This window comes from Pygocentrus nattereri, chromosome 28 (assembly GCF_015220715.1).
Source record: "Pygocentrus nattereri isolate fPygNat1 chromosome 28, fPygNat1.pri, whole genome shotgun sequence".
Taxonomy (NCBI): Eukaryota; Metazoa; Chordata; class Actinopteri; order Characiformes; family Serrasalmidae; genus Pygocentrus; species Pygocentrus nattereri.
The window spans coordinates 26,360,797-26,381,377 of record NC_051238.1 but is presented as its reverse complement, the minus strand read 5'-3'; the positions used below and the strand labels follow the sequence as shown (position 1 = coordinate 26,381,377).

General features: G+C 42.6%; 3 protein-coding genes across 4 annotated transcripts; all 3 read right to left on the bottom strand.

Annotated features, from left to right (window-relative positions):
* Window positions 1-981: 981 nt before the first annotated feature.
* On the bottom strand, window positions 982-3,187 carry rpl10a (ribosomal protein L10a). The gene is made up of 6 exons (XM_017722405.1): window positions 3,072-3,187; window positions 2,579-2,650; window positions 2,292-2,372; window positions 1,734-1,882; window positions 1,390-1,562; window positions 982-1,198 (listed from the first exon to the last, which is right to left on the bottom strand). Exons 1-6 carry the CDS (start codon window positions 3,170-3,172, stop codon window positions 1,028-1,030), a joined length of 747 nt encoding a protein of 248 aa, XP_017577894.1. The 5' UTR covers window positions 3,173-3,187; the 3' UTR covers window positions 982-1,027.
* Window positions 3,188-3,978: 791 nt separating this feature from the next.
* Window positions 3,979-12,628, bottom strand: fance (FA complementation group E). Its single transcript, XM_017722406.2, has 10 exons — window positions 12,258-12,628; window positions 10,164-10,743; window positions 9,134-9,178; window positions 8,989-9,045; window positions 8,711-8,854; window positions 5,951-6,074; window positions 5,180-5,255; window positions 4,957-5,023; window positions 4,694-4,819; window positions 3,979-4,305 (listed from the first exon to the last, which is right to left on the bottom strand). Exons 1-10 carry the CDS (start codon window positions 12,452-12,454, stop codon window positions 4,204-4,206), a joined length of 1,518 nt encoding a protein of 505 aa, XP_017577895.1. The 5' UTR covers window positions 12,455-12,628; the 3' UTR covers window positions 3,979-4,203.
* Window positions 12,629-15,193: 2,565 nt separating this feature from the next.
* On the bottom strand, window positions 15,194-20,290 carry mkrn4 (makorin, ring finger protein, 4). 2 transcript variants are annotated; one of them, XM_017722408.1, is made up of 8 exons: window positions 20,228-20,290; window positions 18,770-18,898; window positions 18,396-18,682; window positions 17,601-17,731; window positions 17,273-17,511; window positions 17,036-17,146; window positions 16,585-16,702; window positions 15,194-16,112 (listed from the first exon to the last, which is right to left on the bottom strand). In XM_017722408.1, exons 1-8 carry the CDS (start codon window positions 20,275-20,277, stop codon window positions 16,011-16,013), a joined length of 1,167 nt encoding a protein of 388 aa, XP_017577897.1. In that variant the 5' UTR covers window positions 20,278-20,290; the 3' UTR covers window positions 15,194-16,010. The 2 variants fall into 2 exon arrangements, with proteins under 2 accessions (XP_017577897.1, XP_017577896.1); XM_017722407.2 differs by lacking the exon at window positions 20,228-20,290 and adding an exon at window positions 19,658-19,824.
* Between the last annotated feature and the right edge of the window lie 291 nt (window positions 20,291-20,581).

Below are 20,581 nucleotides of genomic sequence, written 5' to 3'. Positions count from 1 at the left end.
TTCTAAAAGCTCCCTCACAGTTACTACATGAAGTGGTGAATAGTGTCTGATGTCGGACACACCGGTTTACAGTAGCTGTGTGGTAGTTTTGGTCTAAAGTGCATTTCAACCAACCCATTTTGAACTATTCACTGCGGAGGGATACATGAAGGATGTTCTACGGCAAAAAACCCCAAGACACGTGCAGACCCTAAAGAAACTGGAGTCCATTCATTTCTCTGGAAATCAATCTGAACGATTGACAACTACAGAAATTTAGAGAAATAACAGGAATTCCCCTTTAAGATTTTCTTAAGAAAACATCAGCATAGAATAAACCACGTCGTAGCTATTTCCAGAGTTTGAAATATCCCTTTAGGAAACAGCAGGAAAAAAAATACATCCTATTTAGTCATATAACTTTTAATGCAAAGCATTCATGCAGATTTCTCAAAACCATCCTAAGTGTACAAATACTGTATTTATCCTTCTACTCTATATTCTTCTATTGCACTTATGAAATTTGAGACGACACTGCATTTGCCCTACTGTAACTCTTTTTTCAGATTTACAGTAGGGCTGTACTGTACCCAAATACATGGCAGAAAACTGTCAAAAAGCTATCAGTTTTATATGTTTAGACTTGGCCATTAATTACTGCACTCTAGAATCTGGGCTACTGCGCCAAAACACCTCAATTCTGTTCATTACCGTTTCTGATGTGTCAAATCCAGGTTCAAAAAGTAAAAATCCTTCCCAGGATTTTGTTCCAACAGGCTGGACAGCTCTGCTGGTGGTGTGATCTAACTAGAGAAGCCAGCCTGTTGGAACAAAATCCTGGGAAGGACTTTTACTTTCTGGACCTGAATTTGACACGTTTCCCTGTAAACCTGGTTGTAGCTTCAATGTAAATGAAAATCATATCAGCGATCAGCCAACAACTGAAATATGGGCATATCCCTCTTTTGCAAATCGAACAGGAAAAACAACTGACGAGCAAAATCTGGATCATTCCACATTTATTATAGAAAAGCAATGGCCAGAGTCTCTAATAGAGACGCTGAGGCTTTCCCATGGTGCTCTTGATGTAGAGAGCTCTAACATTCTGCCAGTTCTTCTTCAACAGAGACACCAGAAAGTTGACAGCCAGATGGATGTTGTAGACCAGCTCATCCTCAGTCATCCTTACATGGCCCACTGCCACAGCCAGACACAGCACCTGAGGACAGACACACACACACATTAATGCACTAATCAAGAATGAATATACCTTCAAATGCAGCACTTACACTTCCAGCAAGCTCATCAATTACTGAACTTTAATACATTCAAGGCTGTTATGATTAAATTATGTAAACCAAAACAAGCCAAGCACCAACTTCCACCAAACACACACCAACAGCCTCATACCTTCTTCATCTGGAATTTGATGGTGGATTTGACCTCATCCACCTTGGTGTTGAGGTTCTCATTGTGGGTGAGCAGAGAGGGGAACTTTCCAGCCTTGTTGAGGCCAGGGCCCAGGATACGAGGAATCTGCTTAATTAGGGACTCAGAAGCCAGGAAGGCATCATATTTCTTAGCTATGGAGAACAGAGCGGAGACGAAACCAGAAGTGTGTTGGTTATTTTAGGGCTACCCATGACATCTGCATTTAAACTCAAATATGTAGTAGGACCAGAAGAGGGGATCTATAACTGCTTCAACAGATTCTTACAATCATTAAACGTTCAGCTGCATTCTTAGGAACTCACCCAGTTTCTTGACCAGCTTCTTGTTCTTGTTGAGCTTTTTGAGGGCCTCAATGTCCATGTGGGGGATATCTGCAGCCTTGGCTTCATCACAATGCTGCTGGTCACCGAGAACGCATACAGAGAACTTGGGACGTGGGGTGGTCTTCAGCCTGTCAGCAGTGAAGTAATGAATTAATTCATAGGAGTGATCCCAACCGGCTTTCCCAAACTAAGTGCCGCAGAACCGAAGTCTTACCCATACCACGTTGGCTGGCGTCAGGAGCCGACAGCACAGTCATACAATTAAATTGTCGGCTTAGGGACAAGTGCACGAATGCACCCACCCTTAGCCTCCCCTCATGTTTTAAGACCCAGGGTAGGGGTCCGCCTGCTTTACCCACCCAGACGAGGAGGGCAGCAGACTACCCAGAACTTTTCTCCACTGCCTGCCTCTAGTCTGCCTGAATAACTGAAGAAGTTTAACCTCAGAAGAGCCGATCTAAGAGAAAAGGCACCAACATTCAGGCAGGGTAGGGCGCAGGCAGAGAGAAGGTTGGGTGAAACAGTAAAGGTCCGAACCTGACGGTGCCCGAGAAACGCTTGTCCTTCTGGGGATCGTAGTTCTTCAAGCTGATCTGCAGCTCCACACTCTCCAGAAACCTGCACAAGTCAGGCTGGTCAGTATAACACAAAAGCTCATTTTCCACAATTCACTCATCCACACAACTGCATTCACATTGATGTGCCACACAAACCATGTGAACTCTGTTGAAGTCCAAATGTACATTTGATTACAGCTACAGGGAGCAGCAACAGCACGGCCGCTTCAAACAAGCGCAGGAGCATCAAAACTTAAAGAGCCTTACTTTCTCCTCTTGGAAATGGAGCCAGCCTGGACCTCCCGAACCGCCTCGTACAGCGTGTCTCTCGAGACCTTGCTGTAAAGAAAACGGATGAAAGGCTAAGCCGCAGTGCTCATGTCGTTAGGGGCCACTGTGATGACGCCCGTCTGTGTGTGTGAACCCCATCGATGCCAAACTAACGCTCACCTACTGCAATTTAGCACAAAAACTGATGTTAGAGATATACTGTCCACTACTGACCGACCGCACTGCCCAACACAGCCGGGCAGAGCGCGGATTTCACCGGATTGTGACTGAGCACCGACCCCGCTACAGCGCCATGCCGGTAGCGGCACGTCTGAGCGGAGGCGCCTGAAGTTCACATCGGGTTTATTTTCTAAACTTTGGCACCAACGCAGCGCTCAATATGCGGCACATGTCACGGGGTTCACCAAGAATCTCTAGACGAACAACAAAATACTCGAAATGTGAAGATTCAAGTGTTTTTGCAGTCTACCTCATTTCTGCGCGTCTTCTCCTTCCACACGGAGCTCGAAAAAGGAAGGAGGAAAGGATGTTACGCTGAATATAAGCGACAGGCGTTTCCGGAACGGCCATGTTAGTTGTAGTTTTAATGCTTAATGCGTACTACAAAACCTCCACTACTGATAAAAGTAACACTACTACTATTAATAATAATAATAATAATAATAATAATAATAATAATAAACTTCCCCTGGCCAATGCAGTTTTTTTCACATTAGCATTGTAGTTTGTTTTGTACTTATTCCATATTAGTTTAACCTGATTTTGATTTGTTACTGATGTTATAATAGGAATAATAATAATAAAAATAATCATTTTTCATATTTTATCTTGTTTTTATTACCACTCACTGTGATTGTAGTGGTCTTTAATCTCTGTTGTGAGCATCCAAACATTTTCCAAGCCGCTTCTCCGTCAGGGTCGCGGGGGGGTGCTTGAGCCTATCTCAGCGGTCATCGAGTGGAAGGCAGGATACACCCTGGACAGGTCACCAGTGCATCGCAGGGCAGACAGACAGACACAGACAGTCACTCACACATTCACACCCAGGGGCAATTTAGCTTCTCCAATTGGCCTGACTGCATTGTCTTGGGACTGTGGGAGGAAACCGGAGAACCCGGAGGAACCCCACACAGACACAGGGAGAACATGCAGACTCCACACAGAGAGGACCCCGGTCACCCGGCAGGGGAATCGAACCCAGACCCTCCTCGCTTTGAGGCAACAGCTCCACCCACCGCGCTATATTTTATGTAACTTTATTAAACCTCATTATGAAAGTTCAGTGAATTGTTACATTTTACAATCATCATCAAATTGTCACTGCAGTTAAATTAAATAAAAATGTTTAGATTCGCTTCAAAAAGGAAAATCAATCACACATTGCAGTATTTTTATTTATTTTTTGTCAGAAAGGTGGAGAAAGGTGGAGAAATGTGGAGAAAGGTGGAGAAGGGTGGGGGGGGGTGACAATGTGTTATAGGACAGTGCCATCATAGTGTACAGGTATATGTTTATTTATTCATATTTATATCACACTGACAGTCCAATACATTTTAGAGAATATAGAACATTTTCTTATATATTACTAACATAATATAACATTAATGAGTGATGCGCTTTAGTGCAGCTTGGAGGGACTTCTTCAAGAAGGTCTCGTTGAAAGAGATACAGGAGGACAGAGCGTGCTGGCATGCTGCACTCACCTGAAAATGAATCAAAGGAACATATCATTGTGTCTTAGTTAGGCCAGGAAAAGGCAGTCATTCATTGTTTATTCAGTGAATCACTAAATCGTGTTTTGTTTGAATTTGAGTGAATATATAAAATGTACTTCAAAGCATGTAACTGCTCTTTTTTATATGTAACCTACAATTAATATCTACTATTAATATCTAGAAATGATCATTTAAGGAAAAAAATAAGAAATGTAATTAAAGTGAGAACCTAGTAAAATAACATACCTATGTGCACAAAATTACCTGAGACTAAAACAAGAACAAGACCCTTCATTCATTGCTACTTCAAGCAGCACTGCACAAGGTATCATCGCAGCAGCTTGAGCATATTAGTACTACAGTCCATCTGACTCACATGAGAGTGGAACTTTGTCAAGACAGTCAGCATCATCTTGGCAAACTTCATGGACTTGGTAAAGTGTGGAGACTGACTGCTCAACTGGTTGGTGAAAAGAGAAAAAAGCTCTTCACTCAGCTCAATCTACAGAAAATGGAAAGAACAGAAAAAATGCATTACATCTCTCAAACTCAAAAAACATACACAACTTCAAAATGTACCCAAATATTTGAATACTCCTCAAGCCGTTGAAGGATTTCAGAGGAAACGATGAAGCCTACCTTTGAATCCAGTATGGCATGGATGACTGACAACAAACCGTCATTCCACAATCCCACAAGTGTCATCCTGGAAAAAAGATAAGCACGTAACCTTGGGTTATGATAAAACACATGGATAGTCTGGGTGTAAAACATCTTGCTAAAGTTATGCAAAATTTGTCAAAACACAGACCTTAAGATGTACTATTCTGGTAAATGACTTTACACAAAGACTTAGACTCACTCGAATACAAGAAGCCTGTGATGTGGCTCAAGGCAATTCTTCACCAGCTGACACAGCAACTCAGCCTGAGCGCTACCTGAAGAATCAGGTAGAAGAATCTATTTTTCACTTATGACTTTTTGTGATTTATTACCAAAAACACACACACACACACACACACACACAGCTTATGTCTGGGTCGCATGGGGAGCTGGAGCCTATCCCAGCCCAGTCATCGGGCAGAAGGCAGGAAACGCCCTAGACAGGCCGCTTGTCCATCACACAGACATGTACATTCACACAAACACTCATACCTAGGGACAATGTAGCACTTCCAATTGACCCCACGCAGAAAGCCTGGCTGGAAAATGGAACCCAGGCCCTTCTAGCTGTGAGGACATTATTTCTTTACGATTTCCAACCTCTCTTTAACTCTTAGAATTAAACACTAAGTACTTTTATGACTGATATATGTAAATGAGCTCTGTTCTCATTGACTACTTTGTATTTTAATTCATTAAAAAAGCAGTCCAGGTAGAAACACTGCCTCTAACTTCAATGTGAATGTGTGGAACTGAACTGCTGTAGGATGAATTGGTGGATATATGGAAATCCATTTTCATTACATCACACATAATACATTTAAAATAGAAATAGTTTTTGCAGCTTAGTTTCCATATCCAGACTGTATGGACGGAGTGAATGGGACGCTGTTAATAATGTGAAAGTACTGCATCAAATGCTTTTATCTGAACAAGACATGAAACATTTTAGATAAAGGTTCTGTCGCACCTGTTTGTCCTTCCTTTATGATTGGCTCTATGAGAGCTTGGCAGGTGGGTCTTGGGTATCGACTGCAGAGCGACGTTACAGCAGTGACCAGAGAACGACAGGCTGGTTCGGTGAGGGAAAGAACCTGAGAGAGAGAGAGATCTGACCACTCCGTAAAACAGGCAAAATAAAACAGTGTTTAAAATCAGCACAAGAACACAATGTCGTGTGTGTGGTTAAAGAAACAGTTTTAAATAATTAAAAAAAAAAAATCTAATTTAAAACAAACATTTTCCGCTTATCCCAAAATCTAGTCAATCAGTCAAGACATGTTTAATGCATGAGGTTTTCTTCTTTAGATTTAAAATAGCACTACAAGGTTAATGCAGCTAACAAGCAACTGAAGCTTGTGTGGAAAATAAGATTTTTCCCCCAGGGATCCAAACTGGTTTGAGGAATGAAAACAGAAAATCCCCAAATATTCTTGAATCCACATCATGTCTTGTGTGATTCCAATCAGAGGCTCAAGGAGGAAACGGGCAACATAATCGTAAATTAAACTTAATATACTGTATATTACAAATCACTCTTATAAGGAGAGACACTGTAGTCACATTCTAGATCAAATCAAACATAGTGTTAAGAATTCTTTAAAAGGCAGCCAAAGGCCTGTTTTTAAACCTATGAAGGAATCTGAACCCCAGTCTTCTGCCTGCTAAGCTGTGGTGTTACTGACTACACTATTTCATTATAACTCTGTTTAAAAGTCTCCATAAATTACTGTTTTTTTACAATAATGATAACTTGGTGTAGCAAATCATTAACACCCCTTATTACCAACACTGTGTTTGGTTGTTCAAAATAACCACATCACGGAATGGTGGTGGTACTGCCAGAAGGGGGCGCCCAAGAGTGATGACTCTCGTAAAACCCAAGCTGATCCACAAGCTCTATTCTCAGGGTGAGGCTACTCCTTTGGTCAGTAAAACTGTGGCCCATCTGCTGCTGCACAGTTTATCAGCTCCTCTACCCTGTCTATCACTGAAAAGGAACCACCATAGGACCACCTGTGACCAGACATTATTTTGGTGGCAGATCACGCTCAGCACAGCTTTCCAAACCTACTATTTTATTACAACTCCATTTCCAAAAAGGTTTGGACACTGTGTAGAATGTAATCAACAATAGAATGCAATGATATGCAAATCATGTAAAGCATATGTTTAAAGGACAATAGAACAAAGACAACAAATCAAATGTTATTTTTGAAAAATATATGCTGATGTTTAGTTTGATGCCTCCCTCACGCTCCAAAACAGTTGGGAAGGGGGCATGTTTACTACTGAGGTTCATCACCTCTCCATTTAACAACACTCTGTAAGTGTTTTGGAACTGAAGAGACACTGCTGTAAGTTTTGAAAGTGAAAAGTTTTCCATTCTTGTTTGATATAGCAAATCAGCTGCTCAGCAGTTCAGGGGCTCATATGTTGTATTTTTCATTTCATAACCCTCCAAATGTTTTCAGTGGGTGACCAATCTGGACTGCAGGCAGGCCAGTTTAGCACCCGCACTCTTAATACAGAGCAATGCTGCTGTATTACATGTAGAATGTGGTTCGACATTGTCTTGCTGAGATAAACAAGGCCTTCCCTGAAAAAGACGTCGTCTGGACGGCAGCATATGTTGCCAAAACATGCATATATCGTTCAGCATGTGCACTAATGCAACCCTCCACTATAGCATTATGAATACTGGCTTTTGAACTGTGCACTGATAACAAGCTGAGTGGTCTTTAGCCCAGAGGACATGACGTCCAAAAGTAATTTCAAATGTACATTTGTCAGATTACAGGAGACTTTTCCACTTCCTCTCAGTCGATTTTAAATGAGCTCAGGCCCAAAGAAGGTGGCAGCGTTTCTGGATCCTGTTTATATCTGATTTCTTCTATGCATTTTAGAAATTTAACTTGCATTTATGGACACAGACAAACTGTTTTCACAGACAGTGCTGTACAGAAGTGTTTCTGAGCCCATTTAGTGATTTCAACAACAGAATCTTGTCTATTTTTAACGCAGTGCTGCTTGAGAGCCCGAAGATCATGACCAGCCAATACTGGCCTTGTCCAATGCATACAGAGACTTCTCCTCTCTCTGAATCCTTTAATGTCGTTTTAATTGTCATTTTGCAAAACTACTTTGCTATTTTATGTTGATAATTGTTATTCCTGGACTGTTACACTATTTGCTCATGCAGTCTTTCACAGAGTGAAAGGCTCAGACTCTCTGACACGCTCTTTTTATACACAACCATGTTACTGACCAAATCTACCGCCAGGTGTTTTTTTAGCATTACACAACTTTACCGGCCTTTTGTTGCCCCGTCCCAACTTTTTTGCAACATGTTGTTGGCATCAAATTCAAAATGGGCAAATATTTTTGAATAAACAACACAATTTCTCACCTTCATCATTTGGTATGTTATCTTTGTACTATTTTCAGTTAAATATAGGGGTTAAATGATTTGCACATTGTTGCATTTTGTTTTTACTTTGCACAGCATCCAACTTTTTTGGAAATCAGACTCAGATACATTGAAAAGGCTCAGAATTAACTGCTTTTCATTCTGGTTTATTTGGTTTAGGAATGCTGGGGTTGGAAACGTTAAAGTACTGGTTCTGCTGGGAGCGAACTGACCTCTTTAGTACGTTTCTGTGCCCTGATTTTTTTCCCAAACTATTCCTTAAAATACAAGCAGAATGTGTTGATGATGTAAAGCGCTCACCTTGCCTAGCAGGAGGTTCTTGATAATGACAGAGGCTGTGCTGTGGCTGAGATCTGGAGACAGAGACAGCAGGAAGCTGCAGAAATGAGGTAACGTCTGCTCAGGTGCCTCAGCCAAACCCAGCAGGTCACACAACACCTGTAACTGCAGAAGGAAGGACAGACAACATGATCAGTATTTAAAACTTCCATCCATTCCATCATTCCAACATCCATGGACACCCCAGACAATGAGCCATGAAAACTCTACATTACAACAGCATATAAAATGGTTCAAACCTGTTTTGAGTCACATTCATTCAGCACTTTGAGTGTCACCATGCAGCTCTCATCCCACTATAAAGAAGAGAAATAGAACAAAACATGAGTGGATAAGCAAATTAGGATAATCAATTTCAGGAATAAAACATTGTATTAATCTTACCTCCGTTTCAGACTGCAGTATTTCTTTAATCAAAGGAACAGCAGCCTGAAAAAAAAGGTTATGAATGAAAAGGTCAGTACCTTCAACATGATTTGTTCCCATTTGCCATGTCAGCATAATCTGCCCTATCCTCTCTTTTTTGGTAGGAAGGAGTGGAGAGTGATATGACAATATTTATCATTACTGTGATAAATTATGTCACATTATCTTTTCTGAGCATATCATGGATATCGTCAGTACATCAAGAACTGCCTGTTTCATTACAAAGAGAACATAATCAGTCCTGTTTAACTGGATTAGTGCACTGCAAGATGCTGAATGCTAAATGAAAATCATTGTAGTCACAGTTTTAGTAGTACTTTTAAATCTGGCACTAATCGTTGTTTATCAAACTTATCAAACCTCAGAAAAACTAAATATCATGATGCTTGTATATGTAAGTATAGCATGTATTGTGATCACCCTTTGACTGACTACTAATAGAAACCTCTGTAGGATCTTTAGTAGGATCTGAGTAATACTCCTCCATATATTAGCAATGTATACAGTTGTATGGAATGGTTTCAACACCCCCTGATCAAATTACATGTTTTGTTGGTTTTCTAAGTCAAAATATTTGAACACATTCTCTACAGGAAACAAACTTAAATATGGCAATTTCCTGCTAATTCTAACATGTTTAACATACTGGGGGAAAAAAAGTAAAACATAAAATAAAAAACAAAATTTGCAAGTCATATTTTATGTTTTATTTTTCCCAAGATGTTAAATTCAGCAAATACACAATAACTGTGTATTAAAATATGCAGAGGTATGTTCTCTGTAGAGAATGTGTACTCATTTTTGCTTAGAAAATCAATAAAATGTGTCATTTGGCCAGGGTTGCCCACATTTCTTGAAATTAATGTATGCACAATATACTTGCCAATTAATTATATTGCTCAAGCTATGCAAATGAATGTGTATCAAGTGATAAACCAAATGTTTTAGGTCACAAAAGATCACAAATCTGTTGTGATTTCCATTTCACCTTTATGTGCTCTGGCAAGATACTAAGTGAATCGTCATGTTGTGGCTGCTGTCCCGATGAGGAACTTCTATTCGGACCACAGTAAAGCTGCACGTCAATTTCCTCCTCATCCTCAGCCACCTTTTCACTCTCAGTGCCATCACTGTCTGGGAGATCCATCTTCATCCTTTTGGTTTTGGGCTCACCCATATCCGTACCCATATCAAGATCTATAACCTCGTTTTTTCTCTTCTTCAGAGCCGAATCCGTCTCATTATCCGAAGGCACTTCAGTCCTGTGTTCATTCAGGTAAAGTTCCCACCCTCCTTTCGCTTCAGGGTCTTTGAATTTCTCACACAGTCCTTTCAGATGCACCAAACATTCTGGGCTGAGAAGGGCATTTTGCCCAAGTTCCTCATCGCCAACGTCTCTCTGAAGCTGGTGAATTAAGGCCCAAATCCATGGCTTTTGCTTCACTTCCTGAGCCATGCAGTGGAGCAGGGCAAGCACGCCGTCTCGTGGCACCCAGGAATGCACAAGGTGCAGAAAGCAAAGCAGATTACACTTGAAGGCCTCAGAAAAGAAGCAGACCAGTGGCTTTCTGCAACATAGGGGTAAAGTACATACACACCAATACATACATGGTTCTAGTGTGAAAGGCCATTTTAGCTTTTAATATGCAGTGTCTTGATATCAGACATTTGAGCAAATAAAATGTTATCAGTGCCAGCAAAGACAAATTTGGCAAGCAAACATCTAATTCTGTCATAAAAAAACTACTACTGATAAGGATTACATTCATTTGCATATTAATGTGATACTCTGCCCAAAAAAAATTAACCATAGCTACATCCATCGTAAACATGCCTACACATCTCCTACAGTAGTGCCATTTTTTCCTGGTAGCTGATCAGTATATCACATACGCTTGTATTAACCTCTACATCAGTCCATTTCTTTTTCCACATTGTGCGTGCACAATGCATGCTGGGTATTGTATTGAGAGAACACTGAAGGAGGGAAAACACAAAAAGGACACGAACTCATGAATTCTGTTGAAATGATGAGGCTGAGAGATGCAGACTGCATTACAGAAAACTACACAACACTACAAATAACTTGCTGTTCTACAATTACTGCCTGTAGTTCATCCGTTTCCCTGTTACTTTGTTAACCCCTTTTGACCCTCTTCTTCAGTGGTCAGGACCCGTCCAGAGCCAGTATTATTTGGGTGGTGGATCATCATCAGCACTACAGTGGCTCACACGGACAGTCGTGGGCCGGAGGTTAGGGAACCGGCCCGGTGACCGGAAGGTTCGATCCCTTCGGCAGACGGTCTGTGACTGAGGTGCCCTTGAGCAAGACACCTAACCCCCAACTGCTCCCCAGGCACCGTGGATAGGGCTGCCCACCGCTCCGGGCAAGTGTGCCCACTACCCCCTAGTGTGTGTGTTCACTAGCGTGTCTGTGGGTGTTTCACTGCACGGACGGGTTAAACGCAGAGGTCTAATTTCACAATGTGTGAACAAACACAGAGACAGATGGTCCAGTACTCTATTCTACGTTGTGCAGGTACGAGTGACAGTGACCTTGTTGGTTCACATCGTAGATGTTGCTGCACAGTTTGTCAGTCCTTCATCAGTGGTCGCAGGACACTGGTCACTGGCTATTTTTAGTTGGTGGACTATTCTCACTCCAGCAGTGACAGTGAGGCACTGTTGGCGTGTTGGTAGTGTCAGTATGTCTTTTGCTGGTACGACTGGATCAGACACTGCAGTGCCTTGTAGTGCTGCCTCAGGATCCACCACCCAAATAATACCTGCTCTGTAATGGCCAGAGAAACAGATGGACAACAGATGGACAACAGGCTGTACTTGCAGATCTACCAAACGCGCCTATATGGTAAAGTGAGTTGAGAGATGGACACTGAGCAGAAGTACAATGAGGGTGTTATGGCTAACTAGTGTACTTATACAAATGACTTATTAACGTCGGTATTCCTTCCTTCTCTGAGCTGAGTTAGTAGTAACAGGTTCACATGGTTACACTGAGCTGTGAAAGGCTGAAACGGCTCCATGTGTTTCAGTGTTTAACCGTTAGCTTGCTCGACGTTACCTAGTCAGGGCTTGAGTGTCCTTATCCAGCCTCGCCTCGTCTCCACATAAGGACTCCAGAAAGCAGCGCAAACCGAAGGCTGCATCAGCTCCTCTCAGCCTGGCGAACACTTTTTGGGCTCCATTCACGCCGCCGGTGAGCAACGCGTGCGCTAATAAACGGGAAGTTCCGTGAAATCCGTGCAGTGAAGGCGCCATCGCGCCTGATCAGGCGGGGGGGCTAACGCGCTACCCATGTGTCAGTGACATGTTGTGAGGTCTGTTTAAAAGCCCCTCTCAGAGAAAACTCCGGGAAAACTCAGCCCTCTGCTAAACGGACTCGAAGAAGGCGAGGATTCCCCCGTGTTGCCAACTCTTCAGTAAGGAAAGTCGCTATTGGCTCTGCGAAAAGTCGCTAGAAGTCGCCGAATGACGTCATCGCCTAATTAGCATAATCTATGTTTTTGAAGCTGTAAAGGAAAACAGATGAACTCGGAACAAATGAACACCTTCTGCTGCCTTTGAAAGCAGTCACTTCTCAAAACACGCTCATGGCTTTAATGCTGTGTATGAATCATTTTTACGTAAATTACATAAATCAGTTTTTTGCTGTGTTGTTAAATTCAAGCTCAAGTTCAAAGTGTTTATTGTCATTTGCACAGAGGAAACAGGTTTCCTTATATATAATGAAAAGCTTACTTTGCTCCTCGCTAAGAATGCCAAATATAACGTTAAAAACACAAAAGAGTATATATACAAGCATATATATTAATCAAGAAATAACGCACTAAATATAGGCTACTAATAGAGGTTTTTAAATTTACAACAGGTTAGGTTGCAGTGTATAAATTACAGTGGTATGGATGGATGGTGCTGTGCCTTGCCGGGAACATGATTGTCTGCAGCAGAAATGAGTGCTAAAGTGCAATAGTGCAATTGTAAACATGTGCTACAGTTAAAGTGACAGTAGGTGCAGGTTATTCCTGAGGAAAGAGTTCTTTACCAGTGGGATACACATCACACGTCTGTACCCAAGTCTGGCAGACCGAAGTGTGAATAGCATAACATAATTGTTAGAGTAGCAGTTAGCAGGAACTGCTGTTCTACGTTCAACCCTCCTCCTTTATCAGGGCTTGGGACGGCAAAGTGACCTTAAAAGAGACACTTAGTCAGTTACTTAGTTTTTATTTTTAATTTATTTTTAGTTTTTTTATTTATTTATTTTTAGTTTTTTTATTTATTTATTTTTCTTTTTTTCTTTAGTTTCAAAACTATTATTCACAAACTGTTCTGGCTCACTGAAAGAGTAGGTCATCTTCATTTTGGTCTTCTATGGCAGGTTCAGCTGAGGGAGCCGACTTATATGAATAAGCAGCTGATGTGCCAAAAAGCTGCAAAACATCATCAGGCAGCTTGAGCTCATAGCGAGCCTCAGCAGACAGCCTGAGAGCGTATCGGACATACAGGACTGAGTTAAGGGTCTCCAGACTTCCGATTTCTATGTACATCCCGCTCTGTAAATACGGGGCGGCGCATGCGCAGTGTGGGCGTGGAGCGGTTCATCTCAGAGTCTCCAAAAGTCTCCAATAACACCACAAAAAGTCGCTAGATTTGTCGCTTTTTAAAAAATAAAGTCGCTAGAGGCTCTGAAAAGTCGCTAAGTTAGCAACAGTGGAATTCCCACTCTGCAATGTCTTCCGGTTTTCTCAAACGCTAGAGGGCGCTCCCGAGTGAGTCCAAAATGAATGGAATGAAAACCATGAAAAATCATAGTCTATAAATGCTTAAACATTTTTAGTGTAAAAACGTTTCGTAAAAACGTCATAAAACATTTTAATACCTCCATTATATTTTTAAGAGCTTTCAAACTCGAGATATAGTTTAAAACGGCCGTAGTTTAAAACGTGACGTCAGTGAGCGCGAACAGCCAATGAGCGGCTCCGCTCGCCAATCAATCATGACGCTCTAGCAGTAAAGCCCGCCTCCTGCTGCCCTAAACCCGTTTGCTGTAGAAAAACAGAAAAATATAGGTGAGTTTTCTTAGCTTTTAGAGTGAAATGCATCCTTTCTGAAATTAAAAACGTTCTGTGCGAGTGATCAGAACATATTTTAATTTTCGTTTTTAGCCGTTGAGCTCCATTTACTCCCCTTCATTGAGGACTCACTCGCGAGCGCCCCCTGCCGAGTAGCAGTCCTGGTGGGTGAATAGGAGGAAACAGGCTGATCATAAACCGGCGCTGGTTCGTTGTTCTTCTGGTTTCAGTGGGCTGCGGACTGCATCCCATACCGCCCCCTAATGTATGCCATTGCATGACAGAAGTCCACTCGTACTTAGAAAGTAGTTGTAATATATTTGAAATCTATGGACAGTGGCTCCCACCCTCTCTCTGACATGAGACACAGGAGCTCATTCAGTGCAAGACTCAGTCTACCAAAATACCACTCTTACCTGTGGTCATCAAACTAACTCCTCCCTCAGTGTGTGATTCACAAAGCGTGGATCATCTGTGCAAAACTCAATACCAAACAGTTCTGCTTATGTGTGTAGTCACTGCAATAACTCCAAGGTACAATAATTTAAACTGCCATATACAAGATGTTTAATATTCAGTCACTGCCACTTTACTGTATTCATAAGAACTTAAATCTTGTACATATTGCAAATCTGTTTTAAATTAAAGTATTTATTCTTTTACATACATGGCTGCAACTAAACAACTGCAATTTCCCCCTGGGATCAATAAAGGATTCTGATCATTTCCGTTTTCTATTTATTCAGATGAACAGCAAATATACCAGCCCAAAAACTAAACATTAGAAAATAAATCTTACAGATTTCAAAGTGTATTGATAACTGATGCCAGAGTTACATGTCAAACTAACATGTATAAAATGTAAAAGAAGCTTAGATGCTGAACTTTCAAATGAAGGCATGAACTTTGACAAAGGAGAGCAAAATGAGGCAAAATCGCATTTTATTTTCACTTTCTCAACTAAATACAAACATGGGCAATAAAAGCTATAGTGATGCCAAGTCCTGGTTGTACCAGTCAACACTGCAATACACCAAGTCTTCAAAAGCCTTGCCAACAGGTTACACGTGGACGACTAGTTTTCCCAGAGCTAGAGCAAACTACCATCCAGCCCAGTACTGGGCTAAATCAATCCTCTGGCCAGTAGTATTTGGATTAACAAGAACATCAAGTCAGACATGGCTAAAGTGGCAGAGTCTAGACACATAAAAATTCACTAAAGACAAAATACCATTAAAATCTGGTCTCAGTGACACACAAAAAAAAAAAAAATAAAAAGGTGCAAGTAGTCGAGTAATACACTGAGGTGAAAATGATTACAAAAAAAAGGTACATAAGTGAACAATAAAGCACTAGATCAAGTATTAACAATGAAAATTTCAAATTCATTTTTTCAAGTTACAGCAAAAATACTTTGACCCAGTCTCCTTTGTGGTGAAGTCTGAGGACAAAGACAGAACTGCACCCTTTGAAGTTGAACAGTCTTTCCTTTAACAATATCCCAGTAAATCTAACATGGCTAAGTTAGCCAAACAGGCAGAAAGTTAACCAACTCAGAATGGCTCAACAGCATCCAGGGTAGCAGTTTGACTAGATTCATCTAAAGCAGGAGGCACATGCGCCTCTGATCTCACCAACTTCCCTTAATGACAGATTAACTTATTACTTTAGATATTATGACCTTCTCCAGGACCCAGAATTGAAGACTGCATGAGCTCTAGAAAGCCAAGATGACCACAGGCTCAAAAGTCTATTAGATCAAGAAAATCAAAGTCCTCATTATCCAAGAGTCCCAGGGTAATGAAGTAGCTCAAAAGCCGTTGATCCAGCAAGTCTGCAGCACTCTAGTGGGGGGAAAGAATGACGTTAGTAGATTTATTTCAGCTTTCCAAAGTACCACCAGCATAACTAATGCAACACCATTCCACTGTACAGAAAAGCAAAATTAAAGGATTCCTCAGGTCATAACTCACAGCTGAACATCACTGCAGCCATACAACTGGTATATGGCTTGAATTCATTAATGAATGGAGAACCAATTGCTTAAATGACCAGTGACTCATCAGATGAGGAAGACAAGATAAAAGCTAACGTTAGCAAGTTTACCTAGACACCAAGGTAAGAGTTGCAAAGTTAGTTTGGTTGGATTTCTTGGCCTGCAGATCAGCTGCTAGGAAAGTAGTTATGATTTGAAATCCCTGTGGTGTCAACTAATGAAAAATCATGAATTCTGTCAAACTGGGCCAAGCGATGTGGTGCTACATGACAACCATTAAACTCGTTTTAGGCCGGTAAGCCCCTAAAGAGAGAAGTTACCTTTGGTCTAAAGGGTCTACATTGAGGTCTGTGCCCAGGTGGCAGGTCATGGCTGAAAATGCACTCCGATGCAAAGGGGCAGCATCCATGACGCATGAAGAAATTGCACTTCATTTTGCTGGATGGGGAGAAACAGTTCCTTCAGATAGGATACCAAGAAGCACCCTGCTCACGGTGCAAGTTATACATGACAGTTTGTCCTTTAATATGATCCATTTTGTAAAAAAAGAACCAGTTGAATCTACAGTACAGTAATTATATTACAAAAAAAGCCACAAGTCTGCTGAAGACAAGCTGAAGACTACAAAACTAGATTTCTACACCACACTGAAGTTCAGGGATAGGATGCATGAAATGCCTCACTTCCCCATAGCCTCTGACCGTTTTTGTGATAAGTCAGACGATTACTTCATACAGACCAAGTCAAGAGTGAAGATGCAAATCACCCAACCTGCTTTTCTCTTTAAACGAAGAGATCAGTGCTGCCTTTGGCTCATCCTCACAGACCCAATATTTGCTGGGAATGTAAAATGAGGACTTCACTCTGCACTGTGGACAGGCCCTGTTCAAAAATAAAAAAATAGTCATGGAGTAGTCCAAAAAAAAAAAAAAAAAAAAAAAAAAAGACAGTGACAACACATGCGTCATTGCTTGAAAGCAGGTAAGGAACATGTTTTAACGAGCTTACTTAATTACATCTTCCTGGAACTCTTTGGTCTTTCGCCATGTCATGATACAACCAAGGCAGAAAGCATGGCTGCAGTTGGGCAAGATGCCAAAGCGCCTCTCTCTCTCTGTGGCCTTCTCGTAAACTTTGTCCATGCAGATGCCACAGAACACATCTTTGCTTTTATTGTAGGCATCTGTTGGGTCCTGCTCAGCTGAAGCTGTTGCACCACTCTCCAGTCCATCCTGCAGACTGGCTTCCTGAACATGATAAAGTAAATCACTGGCTCAGTGACTAAAAGAAAAAAAAACCCACACACAAACACCCCAACCACAAACCCACAGCTCACCTGTTTGTCAGTTTCAGACACCATTTTTTCCTGAGCTTCAGCAGAAGCTGCATGAGACACGGAGCCAGCAGATTCAGTGCTGTTTGAATGACTGGGACTAGCGCAAGTACTTTGTAGCGGCCATCCCACATCTGCACATGAAGACACGGTTATCTTCTGCTAGTCAACGTAACAACTACAGAGTTAAGTTCAATAGAGACATGGATGCATCTTCATTTCAGTCGGCAAAGTCACATATGCCAACAGGTACACACACACACACACACACACACACACACAACATACAGATGCATGTTAGGTACACAACTGACTAGCCCATTTATAGCTCCACACCATCTGCCTCCTAAACCATCCATCAATAAAGAGGACCCAGAGGACCACCGCTTCGGGCGGTAAGCCATTTCCAGCACAGCAGTGACACTAACCTGGTAACGTTATGGACGTGCATGTTGCTCATGGTGAAAGTGCATAAGGCACAAAGCGTTCAAGTGCTCCAAACTAACAGGGCTCCATTACAAAAACACCTACCCTGTAAATGAAACTGTTCTTTTAGCCCTTCGTCAGTGGTCAGTTTCTGACCAAAAGACCACTGTCGGCCCAATATTGTTAGTAAGCAGACTATTCTCAGAACAAGCAGCAAGATGGAGCAGCTTAAAACGTGGAGGGAGGATAACCGTCTATGCCACATATAGTACCTGTATACCTACAAAGGGCACCTATGGTAGACCTGCCTGACAAAATGGTCAAATGACTGAAGAAACATTCCATGTAAACACAAAAATGCTGCGACAGTACCCTGCCGGCGAGGTACAGGCCCTGCTTCAGCAGCTGCATCCTCTTCCTCCTCTGCGATACCTGCAGCTGGATGTTGTAAATTCTGCTGTAGGCTTATAAAGCTTGTAAGCAGAGGCTCAGACCCTCTCCGTCTTGAGCCGTGTGCACCCTGATCTGCAAGAAGGGAGGGCTCAGACCCCCTACGCCCAGTCAAGGCATGGCCAGCCAAGGCAGAGGAGTGGACTACAGGTGCTGAGCCTCGCCTGCTGCCTGACGTCTCACTAGCCGTACAAGGAACGTGAAGATACCTGTAATTGAAAATGGGGAACACACATGAAAAACGCAACAGCGAAATCGGTAAGAGGTAAGGCACACCAGACGGAGGCAGGTCTTACCTGCAGTTATCACCAAACCAGCAACTTCCTTTCTGGAAGTACCTGCACACCTGAACTGAGGGCACTGTGGGCCACTCATGCAGATAATAACAGCGCTGACCATACCTACAGGAGCCGTTTATGAACTGCCTGAGACACAAACAGAGCAATGGCCGGGTTACACAAGATTTGTTGACATTTCGATGAGCATCCGAGTCTAGAACAGGACAATTTCTGCCAAGAACTTTCTTAAAAAAGGTTCTTTACCAACCCTTCAAGGGTTCTTTACCAAAGTGACCGCTTCTATTTAGAACCATGGGTTACATAGAATCATCTGACGCTGAACGAGATCTCTGCATAGCGAAAGAGGTTCATCAGAACCAGCTGATTGAGAACGTGTTCTATAAGGTTCTACTTTGAACCATTTTGAAAAAGGTTCTACACAGCACCAAAGGGGTCCTTCCATCATTACGAGCGTCACATCCCAACAAGCGATGCTACACAGAACTTCTCGAAAAGGTTCTGTGGTAGAACCACAGGCGGTCTGAAGACTTCTCCACACAGAACCAGTCCCTTCACTGAAGAACTCCTGCTGAGAGGGCTGAGGACCGTGTGAAAGCCAGCCACCAGCCACTGGCTGCCGTGGATTACGGCTGAGCGTTAGCCGGGAAAGCGAAACTACGTCGTTACCTCAAGAAAGTTTTGCTGGAAACTAAATCCGCGAGTTTCAACAGGAAAACGCGAGGCGCGCGCGCTGACGCGGATCATATAAAACAGATCCCGACACCGCGGAAACTTCCAGGGCATAACCGGGTGTAAACACAGCTCGTGGCTAACGGCGGCTGCTCGGCTAGCCAGGCGGGCAGCTTTACGTGTAAACACACCCGCCCGCGGCTCCGGAGTCCATACCTGCAGATTCGCCCTTCTACACTAAAACCGCGTTTTCCTGACTGTCTGCGCGGGACTCGGCATCCGTCCATCTGCGGGAGCTAGTGTTGGCCGACTGACCAGTAACTAGGACTAAAGTTGTGGTCGCTTCACTCATTTACTCGGTGACCAGAGGGGCAGTACCGAGGGGACCTGCGTCACGCACGGAGCCTGATCAGCCAATGAGGGGCGAGAGAGAAAGTCCCGAGCTTCGCCTCGTAAACACCGGTCACTACTTCTCTCTCGTTTATTTAACCCTTTTTGGTGATAGGAGCTTCGTGTAGGAGTCTAAAGACACACACACACACACACACACACACACACACACCACCGTGTACATGATACTCTTCAAAAAAAGTGAATCCCTTAAAAGGGATGAGTTATGCGGCGCTGGCGTGACCCAGCTAATGCCGCACACTGGCCAGAAGAGCTTAAAACCTCAACGTTTTAATTCCGCCAAGCCACGAACACAAGACCCCCTCGCCTTTCGCGACGTTTATAGGACCGCCTTTAAAACCTCGCGTTAAAACCACTTTCTTTGCTCCTTCTTACCTACAAACACTACGTTCGCTAAAGCCTTCACTCAAACGTCTATCCTCCATCTGGTAGTTCGCTCCTCGGCCTCTGCCGTTGGGCGCATTAAATGCACACATATATAATTGGTGGGCGTGGCTCCATCAATTAAAATAACCTTTAGTCAATTGGCTCTTTGTGGGGCGGATAGACACGCCCACTTCGACATCGGCAAATGCAGATCTGCCCGTTAAAGTGCCGGGGGGGGGGGGCTAATAAATAATGTATTCATCCTACCAAACATCACACATCTGCCTCCCACCACGAGGAGCGGTGAACTATCAGATAGAGACCTGTGGGTTTCTATCACATACAAAAAAGAGAGAAGTAGTG